This window comes from Equus caballus, chromosome 8 (assembly GCF_041296265.1).
Source record: "Equus caballus isolate H_3958 breed thoroughbred chromosome 8, TB-T2T, whole genome shotgun sequence".
In the NCBI taxonomy this organism is placed as follows: Eukaryota; Metazoa; Chordata; class Mammalia; order Perissodactyla; family Equidae; genus Equus; species Equus caballus.
Window position 1 is genome coordinate 56,224,560 of NC_091691.1, and position 15,269 is coordinate 56,239,828.

The window sequence follows — 15,269 nt, forward strand, 5'->3', positions numbered from 1 at the left end:
CAACAGTCAAAAATAGAAAGGAGTATAATATGGTATTCAATAAGTCTTCTTCGTATCCCTGCTTCCCTGTTTCCCTCTCTAGGGGAAAACTTGTCATGTATCTTTCCAGAGACATGTTGTGCCCCTATAAGTGTGTGTGTGTGTGTGTGTGTACTTTTTCAAGATGCCGTGTATTCTGTACCTTGGTTTTTGTTTTTGTTTTGTTTTGTTTCACTTCACAGTACCCTTGGCAATTTTTCTGTATCAAGTCAAAGAAAGCTGCCTCATTTTTTGACGTGGTTGAGAGGAACCTTAGAAAACACCTAATCTAAGTTATTTGCTTTTCAGAGGAGGAAAAATTTGAGTCCTAAAGATATTAAGTAGCTGGTTGGGATTCTGTTTTGGAGTGAACTGACTTTTCATTGATGTGTTTTTGGCCTTTTTAAAAAATATATTTTGTTTATTAGAGCAGTTAGGTTCACAGCAAAATTGATCAGAAGCTATAGAGAATTCCCTCTAGTCTCACACATGCGTACCCTCCCCCATTATCAACATCCCCCGCCACAGTGGGCCATTTGTTACAATCGAAAAACCTGCCTTGACATATCATTATCACCCAAAATCCATAGTTTATGTTAAGGTTCACTTTTGGTGTGGTACATTTCATAGGTTTTTACAAATGTGTAATGATGTGTTTCCATCGTTATAGTATCATACAGAGTAGTTTCACTGCCCTAAAACTCCTCTGTGTTCTGCCTGTTCATCCCTCCCTGTCCACTAACCCTGGCAGCCAGTGGTCTTTTTCCTGTCTCCAGAGTTTGCCTTTTCCGGAATATCATGTAGTTGGAATCATCAATACGTAGCTTTTTCAGATTGGCTTACTTCACTTCGTAATATGCATTGAAGTTTCCTCCACGTCTTTTCATGGTGTGATATCTCATTTCTTTTTGGCGCTCAGTAATGTTCCATTATCTGGATATACCACCATTTAGCCACTTTCCTACTGAAAGACATCTTGGTTATTTCCAAGTTTTGGCAATTATGAATAAAGCTGCTATAAACATCTGTGTACAGGTTTTTGTGTGGACGTAAATTTTCAACTCCTTTAGGTGAATACCGAGCAGTGTCATTGCTGGATCATGTGGTACAAGTATATTTAGTTTTGTAAGAAGTCACCAAACTGTCTTTCAGAGTGACTTTATCATTTTGCATTCCCACTAGCAGTGAATGAGAGTTCCTGTTGTTCCATATCCTCATCAGCCTTTGGTGTTGTCAGTCTTCAGGATTTCGGCCATTCTAATAGGTATGCAGTGGTATCTCATTGTTGTTTTAATGTGCGTTTCCCTAATAACGAAGGATATGGAGCATCTTTTCACATGCTTGTTTGCCATCATTTATCTTTGATGAGGTGTCTTTTAGGTCTTTGGCTCATTTTTTCAGTTTTTCAGTTTGCATTCTTATTACTGAGTTTTAAAAGTTTTTTGTATATTTTGGATAACAATCCTTTATCAGATGTCTTTTGTAAATATTTTCTGCCAGCCTATGGCTTGTCTTTTCATTCTGTTGATAGTTGGGGTTGTTTTTTTTTTTTTCAGATTTTTTCCTTTTTTATATTTTTAGTTTTCCTTCTTCGCCCCAAATCCCCCCAGTACATAGTTGTATATTTTAGTTGTGGGTCCTTCTAGTTGTGGCATCTGGGACGCTGTCTCAGCACCACTTGATGAGCAGTGCTAGGTCCACACCCAGGATCTGAACTGGTGAAACCCTGGGCCACTGAAGCAGAGCGCATGAACTTAACCACTTGGCCACGGGGCCAGCCCTGATACTTGGTTTTTTAATAAACCTTTTTTGCTCAGACCTTTAAAAAATTTTTTTTACTCAGATCTTGGTCCATCTTTAGGTTTATAGTTTCTACCATTCTTACACTTTAGATGTTTAAATGTTTAGAATGTTTTTGGAAATACTATTTTATTTACATAGGTGGCAAATTGATTCTTAGAACCATTCTCAGCATCCCGTACCTCTAACAATACCTCTGTGACGTTTGATAAGGTGGAGGCCAACCATTCTTTTCTTTCTTTCTTTTCTTTCTTTCCCTGAGCTAACATCTGTGCCAGTCTTCTTCTATATTGTATAAAGGATGCTGTCACAGCATGGCTTGATGAATGGTGTCTAGGTCCACACCCAAGACCCGAACTGGTGAGTTCCGGGCCAATGAAGCAGAGTGCGTGAACTTAACCGCTATGCCACTGGGCCATCACTACGCCACTAGGCCGGGAGTCCAACCATTTTTGTTTAGTTTATTTATAGTGCATGTTTCAGTTCGTGGTTTGAGATACTAATTTTTAAATTTTTTCTTTTCCTCATTGCAGAGACATACCTTTTAAAGTTAGTCTTTTAAATATACTGTCCAGATTGTAAGACCATTGTTCTTTCTTTTCACTTTCAACTGGTGTGTCTAGCATTTTACTTTCTTTCATTTACTTTGAATTTCTTATTTATTTGAACATGGGCCCTTTTCCCTTCACTCCTAATGTGCTGCTTTTTAAAGTTGAACACTAGAGGGCTTCATTTCTTGAGTGCTTGACAATTATAATTTATTTCCCTTTTCTGTGCACAAATGCATTATCACAGAGAGGTTCATAATTTAAATCTATTGACATGAGACGTGATATACCATTTGGCCTATGCAATAAAGAGAAACAACATCTGTTTAATATAATCATGTTTGTGTAAATTATGTTGTGCGCTGGTATGTGAGTTATGATCAGTAATGTGCTTATTATTACATATGATAATAAGAATATTGTCAGAAAATTTTAGTATTTCTTTTCTCTCTCTCTTCTCTACCCTTAAACATATGTACTTATCTTAGTACTGTAGCTATGTATCAATTCTATGACATAAAACAACTATTTAGTTTTGCAAGTAAAATGCAAGGAACTCAAACATATTTTGTGTTTTATATGTTTGTCTTTTTACATGTATGTGTACATTATTGTATATTTTAAATATACGCCCTTTGCAGCCATTTGCTCAAGGATGTGATTTATAAATTCAAATGGTACAATTGGAGCACACGAAAAGTCTGAAGCAGAAAAGCAAAACTAGTTTTAACCGTTTCATTTCACACTAGCTAGTCAAGAAGGCTTCTCAAGGGCCTTTATATGGGTACAACCTTTCAGGACCTGGGGATTTCTCCTGCTCTTTGGTGAACAGTGGAGTGCACTGGGGAAATCTGAGGAGCTCTTAATCATGTTGGATGAAAACAAAGAAATCTGTTTTAATTTTTTTGTCTTTCATTGCAGGGGATTTGTGGATAACTTAGTATAACTTCCAGATCTCTTTTAGTGTATCTCGTTTACTAAACTGAGACAGGGAACGATGGGCACTAGAAGACAAAGTTGCCTCTGATTCATCTTTCTGGTAGTGATTAGACACCAATTAATTTTAAAGGCTTACAGGGAAAACCATTCTTCAGTTCTTCTCTTGCTTGGATGAATTGAGTAAAATAATGTCTTTAGTTATAAGGAGAGATCTATAATTCTTGATCTCTTAAATTACTCATACGTACACATCACCACCATCACCACCAAAAAGCTACCTTTTTTTCCTATTAGAAATGAAGATGACATCAATGATGTGACTTCCATGGCAGGGGTCAACCTCAATGAAGAAAATGCCTGCATCTTAGCAACAAACACTGAATTGGTTGGCACACTCATTCAGTCATGTAAAGATGAACCATTTCTTTTCATTGGAGCATTACAAAAGAGAATTTTAGACATTGGTAAGTGCAGACTTATGATTATTGACCTGATAAGACTGTCTGTTCCAGGGGAAATGTTATCAAAAGAGACAGCCTGGGTTGGTTTCCCTGGAGCTCTGAGGCTCAAATAAGGCTCTAGAAATAATCAAGATTTCATGGGTGTTATAGAGACAAGTATTTTATTTTAAAAACTGTTAACTTAAATCATATAACCTATGGTTTCTGGTTTAGATCATTGAAGTTAATATTCATATTTCTTAATGGGATAATAGATGTGTATGTTTTTATATGAGTATGTACATGTGATATACTATTTTTTCCTGTCCTTTTCCTTCCTTGGTTGGCTTTAGGCATTTAGGTGTACAAATGCACTCTTATGTTACGAGTTTGTGTTTATGAAATATGGAAATGGGCAATGAGAGTAAGTCCCTTTTTCCTTATCTCAACCCTGGAATTCAAAACCACTCTTGCCTTAAAAGAATTAAATTACAATATTAGGGGTCTCTCTAGGTCCAGGAGTAGTTGTTAGGTGGCTGCAGTATATGAAAGAAAATGGAAGAGAGCATACCAGTTCTATTCTGGAACCAGACAGTTTTTTTGTTGTTTTTTAATACCAAACTCACAGTAATGTGAAAGACTACAATCTCCCCAAATTAACTGAAAAAAGAGACAGACTGTGGAGATGTTGTTGCATGTGAGTTATCTCATTTCTTGTGTCCTGATCCTGGGACTTATTGGAGACCAGCTCTCCTCCTTCACCCATGTCAAATTTGGGGGGCCAGTATATAGTGACCTTTGGGTGTAGTTGAGTAAGAACCTTTACATTTTATATTGAACGCCTAAGACAAAAATGTGGAGGTTTCTGAATTTTGATAGGCGCACGGTATATTTAAGGACTACAAAGTGCATTACCATTAGGTATTTTAAGTCTACTTCATAATGACTTGGTAAAGAAATGTATGAGCTCCTACTATGTGCTATATAAATTACCACTTTTTTCATTTAACTTGGTATGTATTATTATTCTTTTATCATGAAAAACTAGAATTTACAAGTAGTCCTAAAAGGATAGGAATTCAGAAGAGCAGATCTTAAAATGTTTGTTTGCTGTTTGCTTGTGTTTTGTTTGACTCCCCCTCCCCCACCCTCTTCTTCCCTCTGTCTCTTACGTTTTCCTCTTTGCATCTATATTTTTACTGTACAGGAAGCAGTTGCTTAATTTTGGAACAAACCTCATAAGCACTACACCTTCCTGTAATGGCTTGGGAAATTTACTGATGTTTAACTCCTTTAGCCATATAATTATTTAGAGCTTTGGTAGTATAGAAGTAGATACTTAGTTTTATCAATTCCCCGTCCCCCTTCCAAATTTTATTTCTAGCTTGATTTAAACCTTGATTATATGATAGGAAATTTTTTAGTATTTAAAGAGCATTTTTGATTATTTAGCACAAGGATTGGCAATTTTTTTCCTGCATGGGGCCAGATAGTAAATATTTGCCACTTTGTGGGCCATACGGTCTGTCTACATAGCAACTGCTCAACTCTGTTGTTACATTACAAAAACAGCCATAGACTGTATGTAAACAAATAACGCACGACTGTTTTCCCATCAAACTTTATTTACAAAGAGACCAGATTTGGTTTTCCAGCCTCTGCTTTCAAAAAGGAGAATTCTCAAGACAACTATTTGTATTTTCATTTCTTAATGAGGAAACAGAAACTGGTCATTTAATATGATGGAAAATTGCAAAACTTACTTCTGAATTATCTAAGCTTTTTTTAAAAAGTAAAACTGTAGAGTGAATGGAATTATGTATTTCTAGGAATGTTTTCCATTTATAGTAAAATTCCATCTTTACAGAACAGATCAGAAAAGACCATTTCTTAATAACAGATATTATAAATTTACCCAAAGAATTTTTTGGAAGAAATTTTCCTGCTTGAATAGTGTTAGGAAAGTAAACATGGCAATGTTCTTTCATTTTTGCTAATTACCTAAATTAAACAATCATTTTGTAAAAATCACATAAGTTTGCAAACACCAGCTATAGCTCCTTAATCAGTTATGTTGACTTTGTTAAAGAGAGTGTTTTATTTAAAGTGAGAATTTAACTTTGTAACTTTGTCATGTTTTATTATCAGTGTAGTGAAGATATTAGAATATTTGATTGTTCACTAAGCCCTGGAATTGTTTGCAAATCCCAGTTGTTTATTTCTAATATTTTTAAAATATGGAGTTTTCTTTTCCATAGGGTAAATTATCAATTTTATAAATACATATGAAATTATTTTCAGTTACCCCCAAAACACTAAATATTTTTAAATGCTCATTTTCTTTAATTTAGGCATGAAACTGGCATGTCATCCTCTGTCTACCCTATGTTTAGTTGTGATTTTAATCATTGGATTGTTTTGAAATTGTACAGTTCCTTCTGTAGAAGGCCCCTGCTAATTGTTTATGCTGACAGTTTTAGTAAAGTAGATTGGACTTTGTTGTGTTTTTTCCCTGCTTGAATCTTAAATTGGTGACAAATTCAGTTTTGCTACAAAGTAGTGAACTACATTTTGAAGATTTGGCATGGAAGAAGCTGGATAATTTTTTATCTTCTTCCTGTCTGGATTACTGTAGCCCACATTTTGAGTTAAAGTTTCACCTTTATTACGGAATAATGTCAAAGAATGTATTTAAGACTTCTTGCCTTTTTATTAAAACGTATTTTTGCTATACTCATTCACACTTTGAAGAGTATATAAAAGTGGGTTTCAGATAGAGTGCAAAAATCAAACAATAATATTTTAAACATGTCTGTGTATATGCATATGTTAAAAAGAAACAAAATAACACTATTAAAAGCTCGTTTAAATTGGACTCCCTAATTGCCTGTATCTTTGGATTTAGGTCTCTGTTGATACAGGTGGTTTCACTGAGCTGGAGAATTGCTATTTAAATACTGATAAGGTTGATTTATAAATGAGTTTCTGCCTTTGGCTTGTGGTCCAAATTGTTTTCCTGAAACTTTCTTCCTAGTTAGCAGAAGGAAGAATAGAAGTTTGGTTTATTTATGGAAGGGATATGGTGAAAGAAAAGTTATTCAAATGGATGGGTGAAATGATGAGGCTTTGAGCCCATTTCAACTTGTAAATTAATTACCACGTCAATTTATCAGAACATGAGTTAGTGCAAAATAAGCATGATTGGTAATGGACATAAGGAGTATAGGTACATCTTGTAGACAAGACATTAACAGAGACTCACAATCTGAATTCATTGAAATAAATGTCATAAATTGTTAACAGTGTCAAACAGGCCAAAATGTAATTTTCTATTTTTTTAATTACTAAAATTAACACAATACGGCACTAATTTCTGCAGTTACCATTTTCCTCCCTGAACACTAGACTTGATTTGTGTTCTTATTAACTTTGTCCTATAAATGACCTTGCACGGAGAATGATTCTAGAGGCTAAGTGAAACAATGTCTGTATTTTCTGAGGCTTCAGGCTAAGTTTTATTAATGTAATGTCTAAGATCTTTGAAGTTGTGACTTTACCAGGAAAATCATAATCTCCAAACCTTTATTCATAATGGGTATGACTTCCAGGGGGAACAGAATACCTGCTGTGCTAATTATTTCAATTATCAGCCACTACTAAAACACGTAATGGATTTTCTCTGCTTCCACAGGTAAAAAGCATGACATTACGGAACTTAACTCTGATGCTGTAAATTTGATCTCCCATGCAACACAGGAACGATTACGAGGCCTTCTAGAAAAACTGACTACAATTGCTCAGCATCGAATGACAACTTACAAGGTAAAGGAAATCATTGAAGAAATACAAACTCTTCTCTCTCCTCTTTGTCATGTTACGGGTATTTTTTGGTCATAGATTCATTTTCTAGGTATATTTTTAAAGGAAGTGATTGAGATCTCAGTTTCATATTGGTAGAAAATCAAAGTCTTATTCTTAATTTGCCTTATGTAGATACACTTACATGACAAAATTAAAATAGCGTTTAAACTGGTATCCAAAGCTTCTGTGTCAGTGTAAGTTGAAATACGCGTCTGTTCTCCTGAGGCTTCTCCTCCTAAAGCGTTTGATTGGGAAGGGGAGGATATGTTGGAATATTGGAATATTGGCTAGTTGTGTTCTCTTCAGTGATCTGTACTCTGCTAGCACTCCTGTTCCTTTTAATAAATTAAATGATTGCATTGAGTGCTAATACTGGTGCCACTCATTATCATCATTGGCTGCTTTTATGAAAAATGCAAGAATGTCTTGACTTCTCCCTAGTGCTATGCACCAAATCATTTACCATCATCAAGGTGAAAGCACCTGATTTATTTGAATTATGGTTTTGGTGGAGAGCAGATTTATTGGGTAATGAGAGATGGAAAAGAAAAAACCTTTTCCCCCGTATCAAGAAATGTTGGCAGCTAGATTTTGTACAAGGTGGTATGTGGGTAATCTTTAGATGTTTTGAGTTTGCAAGAATGGTCATTGTCATAATGTCCTAGCCAGAAGTTAAAAGGAATCCAGGCAAATATGAGCTACAATACCACCGGTAAGTTTCCTGGAGGAATCATTGTATTTTCTCTCCTTTCTGCTTCATTTAGAACCTGGGAAGAACTGTTTTTAGTTGCTGAGGTTCTCACTTGCATAAATCTTTGTGAGAATTTGCTGGGCTGTCTTAAAATAAGAGATCAACCAGAGAAAAGGCTGTGGGAGAAAAAAACCCACTGTCAGTATTTCTTTTTGTGTGTTTCTAGAATTTGTCCATTTCTTCTATGTTATCTAACTTCTTGGCGTATGATTGCTCATAGTATTCTCTGATAATCCTTTTTATTTCTGTGAGGTCAGTAGTAACGATCCCACTTTCATTTCTGATTTTAGTTCCTTAAAATATAAAGTAGCTTACTGATTTGAGATCTTCCTTTTTTGATGTAGGCATATACTGCTATAAATTTTCTTCTGGCCACTGCTTTTGCTGCATTCTGTAAGTTTTGGTACATTGTGTTTTTGATTTCATTCATCGCTAAGTATATTCTAATTTCCCTTGAGGTTTCTTTGGTCCTTTGGTTATTTGATTTCCACATATTTGTGAATTTTCTAGTTTTCCTTCTATTGTTGATTTCTAGCTTCATTCCACTATGGTCAGAGAAGATTCTTAGTATGATTTAATTATTTTAAATTTATTGAGGCTTGTTTTGTGGCCTAACATAGGGTCTATCTTGGAGAATGTTTCATGAGCACTTGAGAAGAATGTGTGTTCTGCCCTCGTTGGATGGAGTGTCCACATGACTATCAGATCTAGTTGGTTTGTAGTGTTAAGTCCTCTATTTTCTTATCAATCTTCTGTCTAGGTATTCTAACCATTATTGAAAGTGTGATATTGAAGACAAGCTATTCTCCTAGAAGTGTCTGCTTCTCTTTTTAGTTCTGTCAGTGTTTGCTTCATATATTTGGAGGCTTTGTTGTCTGGTGTATATCTTCCTGTTATATCTTCTTGATGAATTGACTCTTGTCAATATATAATGTCCTTGTTTATCTCTTTTAACAATTTTTGATTAAAGTCTATCTTGCCTGATATTAATATACCCCTGGTTTCTTTTGGTTATTATTTGCATGAAATATTTTTTTCCATCAGTTCACTTTCAACCTATTTGTGTGCTTTCATCTAAAGTGAATCTCTCATAGACAGCATATAGCTGGATCACACTTTTATCTGTTCTGCCAATCCCTACCTTTTGATTGGGGAGTTTAATCCATTTACATTTAAAGTAGTTACTGATAAGGAAGAACTTATTTCTACTATTTCACTATTTTTCTGTATGCCTTATGGTTTTTTTGTCCCTCATTTTCTCTATTACTGCTGTCTTTTTTGTTTGATTTTTTTCTTGTGTATTGTTTTGATTCCCTTCTCATTTCCTTTTGTGTACATTTTTTAGATTTTTTTTTTGTAATTACCCTTGTGATTGCAATTAACGTCCTAAATTTGTAGTAATCTAGTTTGAATTTATAACAGTTTACCTTCAATTTTGGGACGTGGGAGAATTAGTCTTCCTTTTTGGCTTTTTACTGTAATTTTTTAAAGAGTTATAATTTTTCCTGGATTTTCCCCTATTGCCATCCCAGTCACCCTTTTGTTTCAGAGATACATGAGTTCATTTTCATTTACAATGGGCAGTTTCTATATAAAACGTGACATGTACAATTTAGTATGGAATAGAATTCTTCCAAGTAATATTGATTATTCTGAGTGCCATCCAAAGCTCTATTATGTACAACCTTCAGATGCAATTCTTCTGTTGTATATCGGTGCATATGTTCCAAGGATTTAGTTGCCCTCGGCAAAATGGATAGTATCTACCCCACCTGGAACCTCAATAACTTAGCTTAAAGCTAACACCTCCATAACCTTCTGTCTTGTACACTGCCTATTGTGGTTGATTTTCCCCTGCCCTCCTTTCCCCACACTCATTCCTTGATACAGCTAATCCACTGTCTCAATTTACACATATAGAAAGGCAGCTACATTATCATCCTTCTTTAAACAGAAATAATAATCATTTAGTTACATTTGAATCTACTTCAAAATTAATACTTATTTTGTAGACTTTGATTGTAATAATCTTTGTGTCATAGATTTTTCCTTGCCCTTATATTTCAGTTCATCCCCATAGGATTTATTTTTATCTGTACAGTGTGGGAAACTCTACTCCATGAATTTCACAAAAGTGAGCTACTTTTATTAAAAGCAAAAATCCCACAATCTCTTTCCATTTGACATCCATCTCCTTTTGCTAATCTTTCACCTGGTTGGATATAATTCTCTAATTAGTCATAGTCCCTAAACTGAGATTTAAGTAAAGAAGTAGAAAGTGACACATGTAGTACAAAGCTTTTGATCTTGCTGCCAGGTGTTTTCCCACTGAAGATATGTTATAGTCTTCTGCGTGCCGGTGGGCTGGAGAAGCTTCAGTGTTTTCCAGTTAAAAGGGGCTATAGTGCTTTCTTTACATGGGATTCATTTGGTCTGAGTCCTTATATTTTTATTGCTAAACTACCCTACTCTGTGGTACATGAAGACTTCAGTTAATCCAGCTGGGTAGACAGGAAGGAATATGATAAGATTGAAGTTGCTGTTGTGTAAATAAATTTGGGGACTCAGTAGGAGTTGGGGAGGCACTCATTTGTTTAGCATCTGGAGGAGTAAAGGAAGGATGCATTAAGCCAGAGGCAGTTGTATCCAAGTTGAGACAGAGAGGAGGAATCTTACCCATGGGAATGAGATTCAGTTAAAGTTTAGAAAGTCTGTGCCCCTTTTTAATTTAGTGTTTGTTGTCTTTTTTAAATTAAATCCTGCAGTAAACTGTCTCCACAGTATCTGAAACCAAAAATGGTAAAGATGAAATATTTAAGAAATCACTGGTTATTATGTTTATACCTCTATGGTTGGCCTATAATGTATTCCATGTTCTATCTTGTATTATTTAACTTTAAAACTATTTGAAATTCTTTTTGTATTAAACATTAAGTAAAATAAGTAGCACTAATATATCCTTGTTCGTTATACTATGTAATACTCTTTTGATCTAGTTAAATACCAACAATAAAAATTTAATTTAAAAAGAATCTTGGGCATATGAAATCTCTCAGTCCCAGTTAATTGAATCAGCCATAAGCATGGGATAAAACAGAAATGGAAGTGATGCTGAACCCATGATTTCCAAAGCCAGTCACTGACTGTTGGACTAAATGTTTAATAGCGTCAGTTTTCCTATCATTCAATCTCCCTCCTATAGCTTGAATGTCTGAATTACTGAGATGAGTAGATGACAGGATGTCTTAAATATTGATTGGGAAGATTGCACCCCCACCCCAAGCATTCACAAACTCGTATATGTATTACAGAGGAGAAATTAGGTGGTCATATCAGATGAAAAAAATTGCGTAATATTTAGATTGGAAAGCACTGTTTTATATTCTGGAATATCAGAATAAATGGAACAAAGTAAATTTTATCATTTTATGAAACAATTAAGACAAATAATTATACTTCTTTGTTATGACTTTCATTTATAAATTTTATACTTTATTTCTTTAACTACAGTTTCTGCCCAAGTTCATAGCTTAAGGGAATCCTCAAAACAAGGTTTAGAATTCTAATGTTTGCCGTTTTATCTTATGTTGTATTTTGATAGAAGTTGTATTCACTTGTCAAGGTTAGACCAATCCAACAATAGAAACAAGGATGATAACTTTCATCTTTGGTGTGTTTTTCAGTGAGGTGAGTTTTTCTTGTTGTTTGTCTTTGACAGGCCTAAGATCTAATTAATTGTATTAAGGTCTGCTGAGATGGACAGTCATTTAACTAAAAAGATTTAGGTTATAGGTAAATGGTACACTCTCTTGCTTTCTACTTCCTTTTGTTAGGATCAGCTTGGCTTAATTCCTTTCTTTTCCCCCTCTGAATGAAGCTTACCAGGGAACCTCTTTGAAATTTAAATGCTTAGTCACCTCTCAAATTTTAAGGATGATTGAAGTTCCTTTTTTTTTGTTTGTTTAAACCTCCTGAAAACTTAGCTCCTTGTGTCTCGTGGTGTTACTGTCTCTAGCTGATTTATAACAATACCTAATGTAGAATGTGTTGCCTAGGATCATCATAAGACTTTCTTTTTTTTTTCCAGGCAAGTGAAAATTACATCCTGTCTAGTGACACCAGGTCACAGCTCAAATTTCTTGAAAAGCTGGATCAATTAGAGAAGCAGAGAAAGGATTTAGAAGAAAGAGAAATGTTACTTAAGGCAGCCAAGGTAAGGTCTTTTGTGATTTATGAGTGAACAGGGCCTGGCAAGGATATCAGAATTGGTTTTATCATTGGTTGACTGTCTTGGTTTTATTACGCCTTTAGATTTCTCTGAAGAATTTCTTAAAATGAAATTACTAATAAAATCTCTCACAGCCAGGATGGTGTGGTGCAGTGACTTTTAGTTAATTTAGTTTAATGAAGCATAATATTTTGTCTCCTCATTCTCAATTCCTGTGTGGCTAGCATCATACCTGCCATCCTCCCACATAAAAATGTTTTGTAAAGTTTTCAAGGTCTTTTTAGGGACATGATTTCAACTTGTGTCAAGTTGAAGTTGAGACAGGAAAATTTGGAAAGTAGACAGGAAAGTTATGGGTAAAATTAGGAGTAATTAGGACTATATGGAACAAAATATAGGATACGCAAAAATGATTTAGAGAGAAAGTAAAAGAGAGAACAGGTGAGGCTATTATTTATTTATTTATTTATTTCCTTTCTCCTTTATTTAAACATTTTCCTGGACTATTAGTGCCAGATGAAGTGAAAGTTAATTCCACTACAATGTGCGTTTTGTTGCTTCACCTTTCTTTGTAGACCTAGGGCCTTTCTGAGTAGTCTTAAAGGGTAGGCACTAGTCTTATTCTTTTATTTTAAACAGCTTAGTTTTAATTTCTAGTGTTCTTAGCAGCCTTCCCTTTTAGAATATTGTTGCTGATCATGTGCCAATCACTTTTTTAAAAACTAATTTATTTTGAAATTATGTCATACTTAGAGAAAAGTTGCCAGAACTATACAAAGAACTCTCATCTCCTTTACCCAGATTCCTCCCACCCCCTTTATCTGGTTTTGGTGTGTCCCTGAGCTAACATCTAGTGTCAATCTTCCTCTTTTGGTTTGAGGAAGACTAGCCCTGAGCCAACCTCCGTACCAGTCTTCCTCCACCTTGCACCTCAGACACCACCACAGCATGGCTTGATGAGCAGTGCATAGGTCCATGCCTGGGAGCCAAAGCCATGAACCCCGGGCTACCAAAACAGAGTGTGTGAACTTAACCACTATGCCACCGGGCCAGCCTCTAGATTCCCCCATTTTTAACATTTCATTGCATTTGCTCCATCTCCACCCTTTCTTCACACACACACATCCCCATTATCGTTAGTCTCTTTTGTTCTCCTTTCTTTCAATTCAGAGGGGTTTTTTTTGTATATTCACAAAGTTGTGCACCTGTCATCTCTAATTAGCCCTTTTCTGAACCGTTTGAAAGCAAGCTTCAGTTTCCTAAAGATTCTAGTACATATTTGCAAAAACAAGGACATTCTTCTGTACAACCCTGCAAGTCAGGACTTGAACAATACAACACAAACATCTAAACCACAGTCTCCATTTAAATTTCACCAGCTGTCTCCACTCTTTTTCTTTCATGGTCCATTTTCCCATTCAGGAATATGTGTTTCATTCAGTTGCCATCTCTTGAGACTCCTTCAGTCAGATTTTCTCTTTCTTTCTCTTTTCTTTCATGTCTTTGACAGGTTTCAAGAGTATAGGCCTTACTTTCTGTAGGGTGACTCTCAATCTGTCTTCATCTGATATTTCCTCATGACTTAGGTCGTGCATTCCTGGCAGGAATACAGAGAAAAGATGCTACATTCTTCTTAGCTGATCATATCAAAAGGCCGGCTTGATCACCTGGTCATGTGGGTGCCTATCAGTTCTTTCCTTTTTAAATTTGCCATTTTCCCCTTTGTAATCAATTAGTTTTTCACAGGAAGGTATTCAAAGATTATACCAATATTTCATTCTTCATTAAACCTCCACATATCTACTCCGGCATCCATTGATGATGACCACCTGAATCAGCCACTTCTGTGGTGGTTGCCAGATGGGGATTCTTTATTCTTATCATCTCTTCTACATTTATTAGTACTCTACAATATGGAAGGGCTTTCCTTTCTCTCTTCTTCATTCATTCATGCATTCATGCATTTATTTATATTAGTGTGGGCTCATGGATTTCTATTTGATTCAATAGGTTGTAATCCATTACTTTCATTATTTATTTTGATGCCCAAATTGCTCCTGAATGGGAGACCCTTCCAACTAGCACTCTGACCTTTTGCATGTCCTTACTTTCTGGCACAAGATATTCCAGGCCCACATTTTACTCTTCCTTCACCAGCCTTGGAATCAGCCATTTCTCCAAGGAACCCTGCATCATTTTTGTTGAGGATGATATCCAAAAACCAAGATTAGAGCATATAGTGTGCTCTTTGCTAATGGGGTGTCATTACATGTAGGCTCTCTCAAATTGGCAAATCTAGGAAATATATATATGGTGCATATATATGTACATGTGTGTAAATACACACAAACATACATTTGTAACTATTTCTTTATCTGTGTGTATATTATAAAACCATAAGTTTGTATGGATACCTCCAACTCCAATCAGTATCTTAGGGTTCTTTTTAGCCTTAACCTTTCCATGTTTATAAGTACTTTCTCCACATTCAGAAACTTGGCTTTCATTATCCTCAATATATTTACTTATGTCCTCAGTTTACTTATTTGATCAATGTAACTAATCTCCCAAACAGCCATGCTGGCTGACTCCTGTGTCTCCTACTCGTATTACCCTTGCCCTCATTTCATTGCCCATGTAATTGGTTGCATGCCCACTGGCCCCTGCCTTGGTGAGTCCCGCAA

The 15,269-nt window shown here is 35.4% G+C and overlaps 1 protein-coding gene across 1 annotated transcript in view; it reads left to right on the top strand.

Moving 5' to 3' along the window:
- Positions 1 to 15,269, top strand: part of TAF4B (TATA-box binding protein associated factor 4b) — a 134,208-nt gene that overhangs the window by 66,073 nt on the left and 52,866 nt on the right. The window contains exons 10-12 of the mRNA XM_023647595.2: positions 3,600 to 3,769; positions 7,437 to 7,567; positions 12,445 to 12,570. Coding sequence (XP_023503363.2) covers positions 3,600 to 3,769; positions 7,437 to 7,567; positions 12,445 to 12,570 — 427 coding nt within the window. The remainder of the gene's footprint in view (positions 1 to 3,599; positions 3,770 to 7,436; positions 7,568 to 12,444; positions 12,571 to 15,269) is intronic.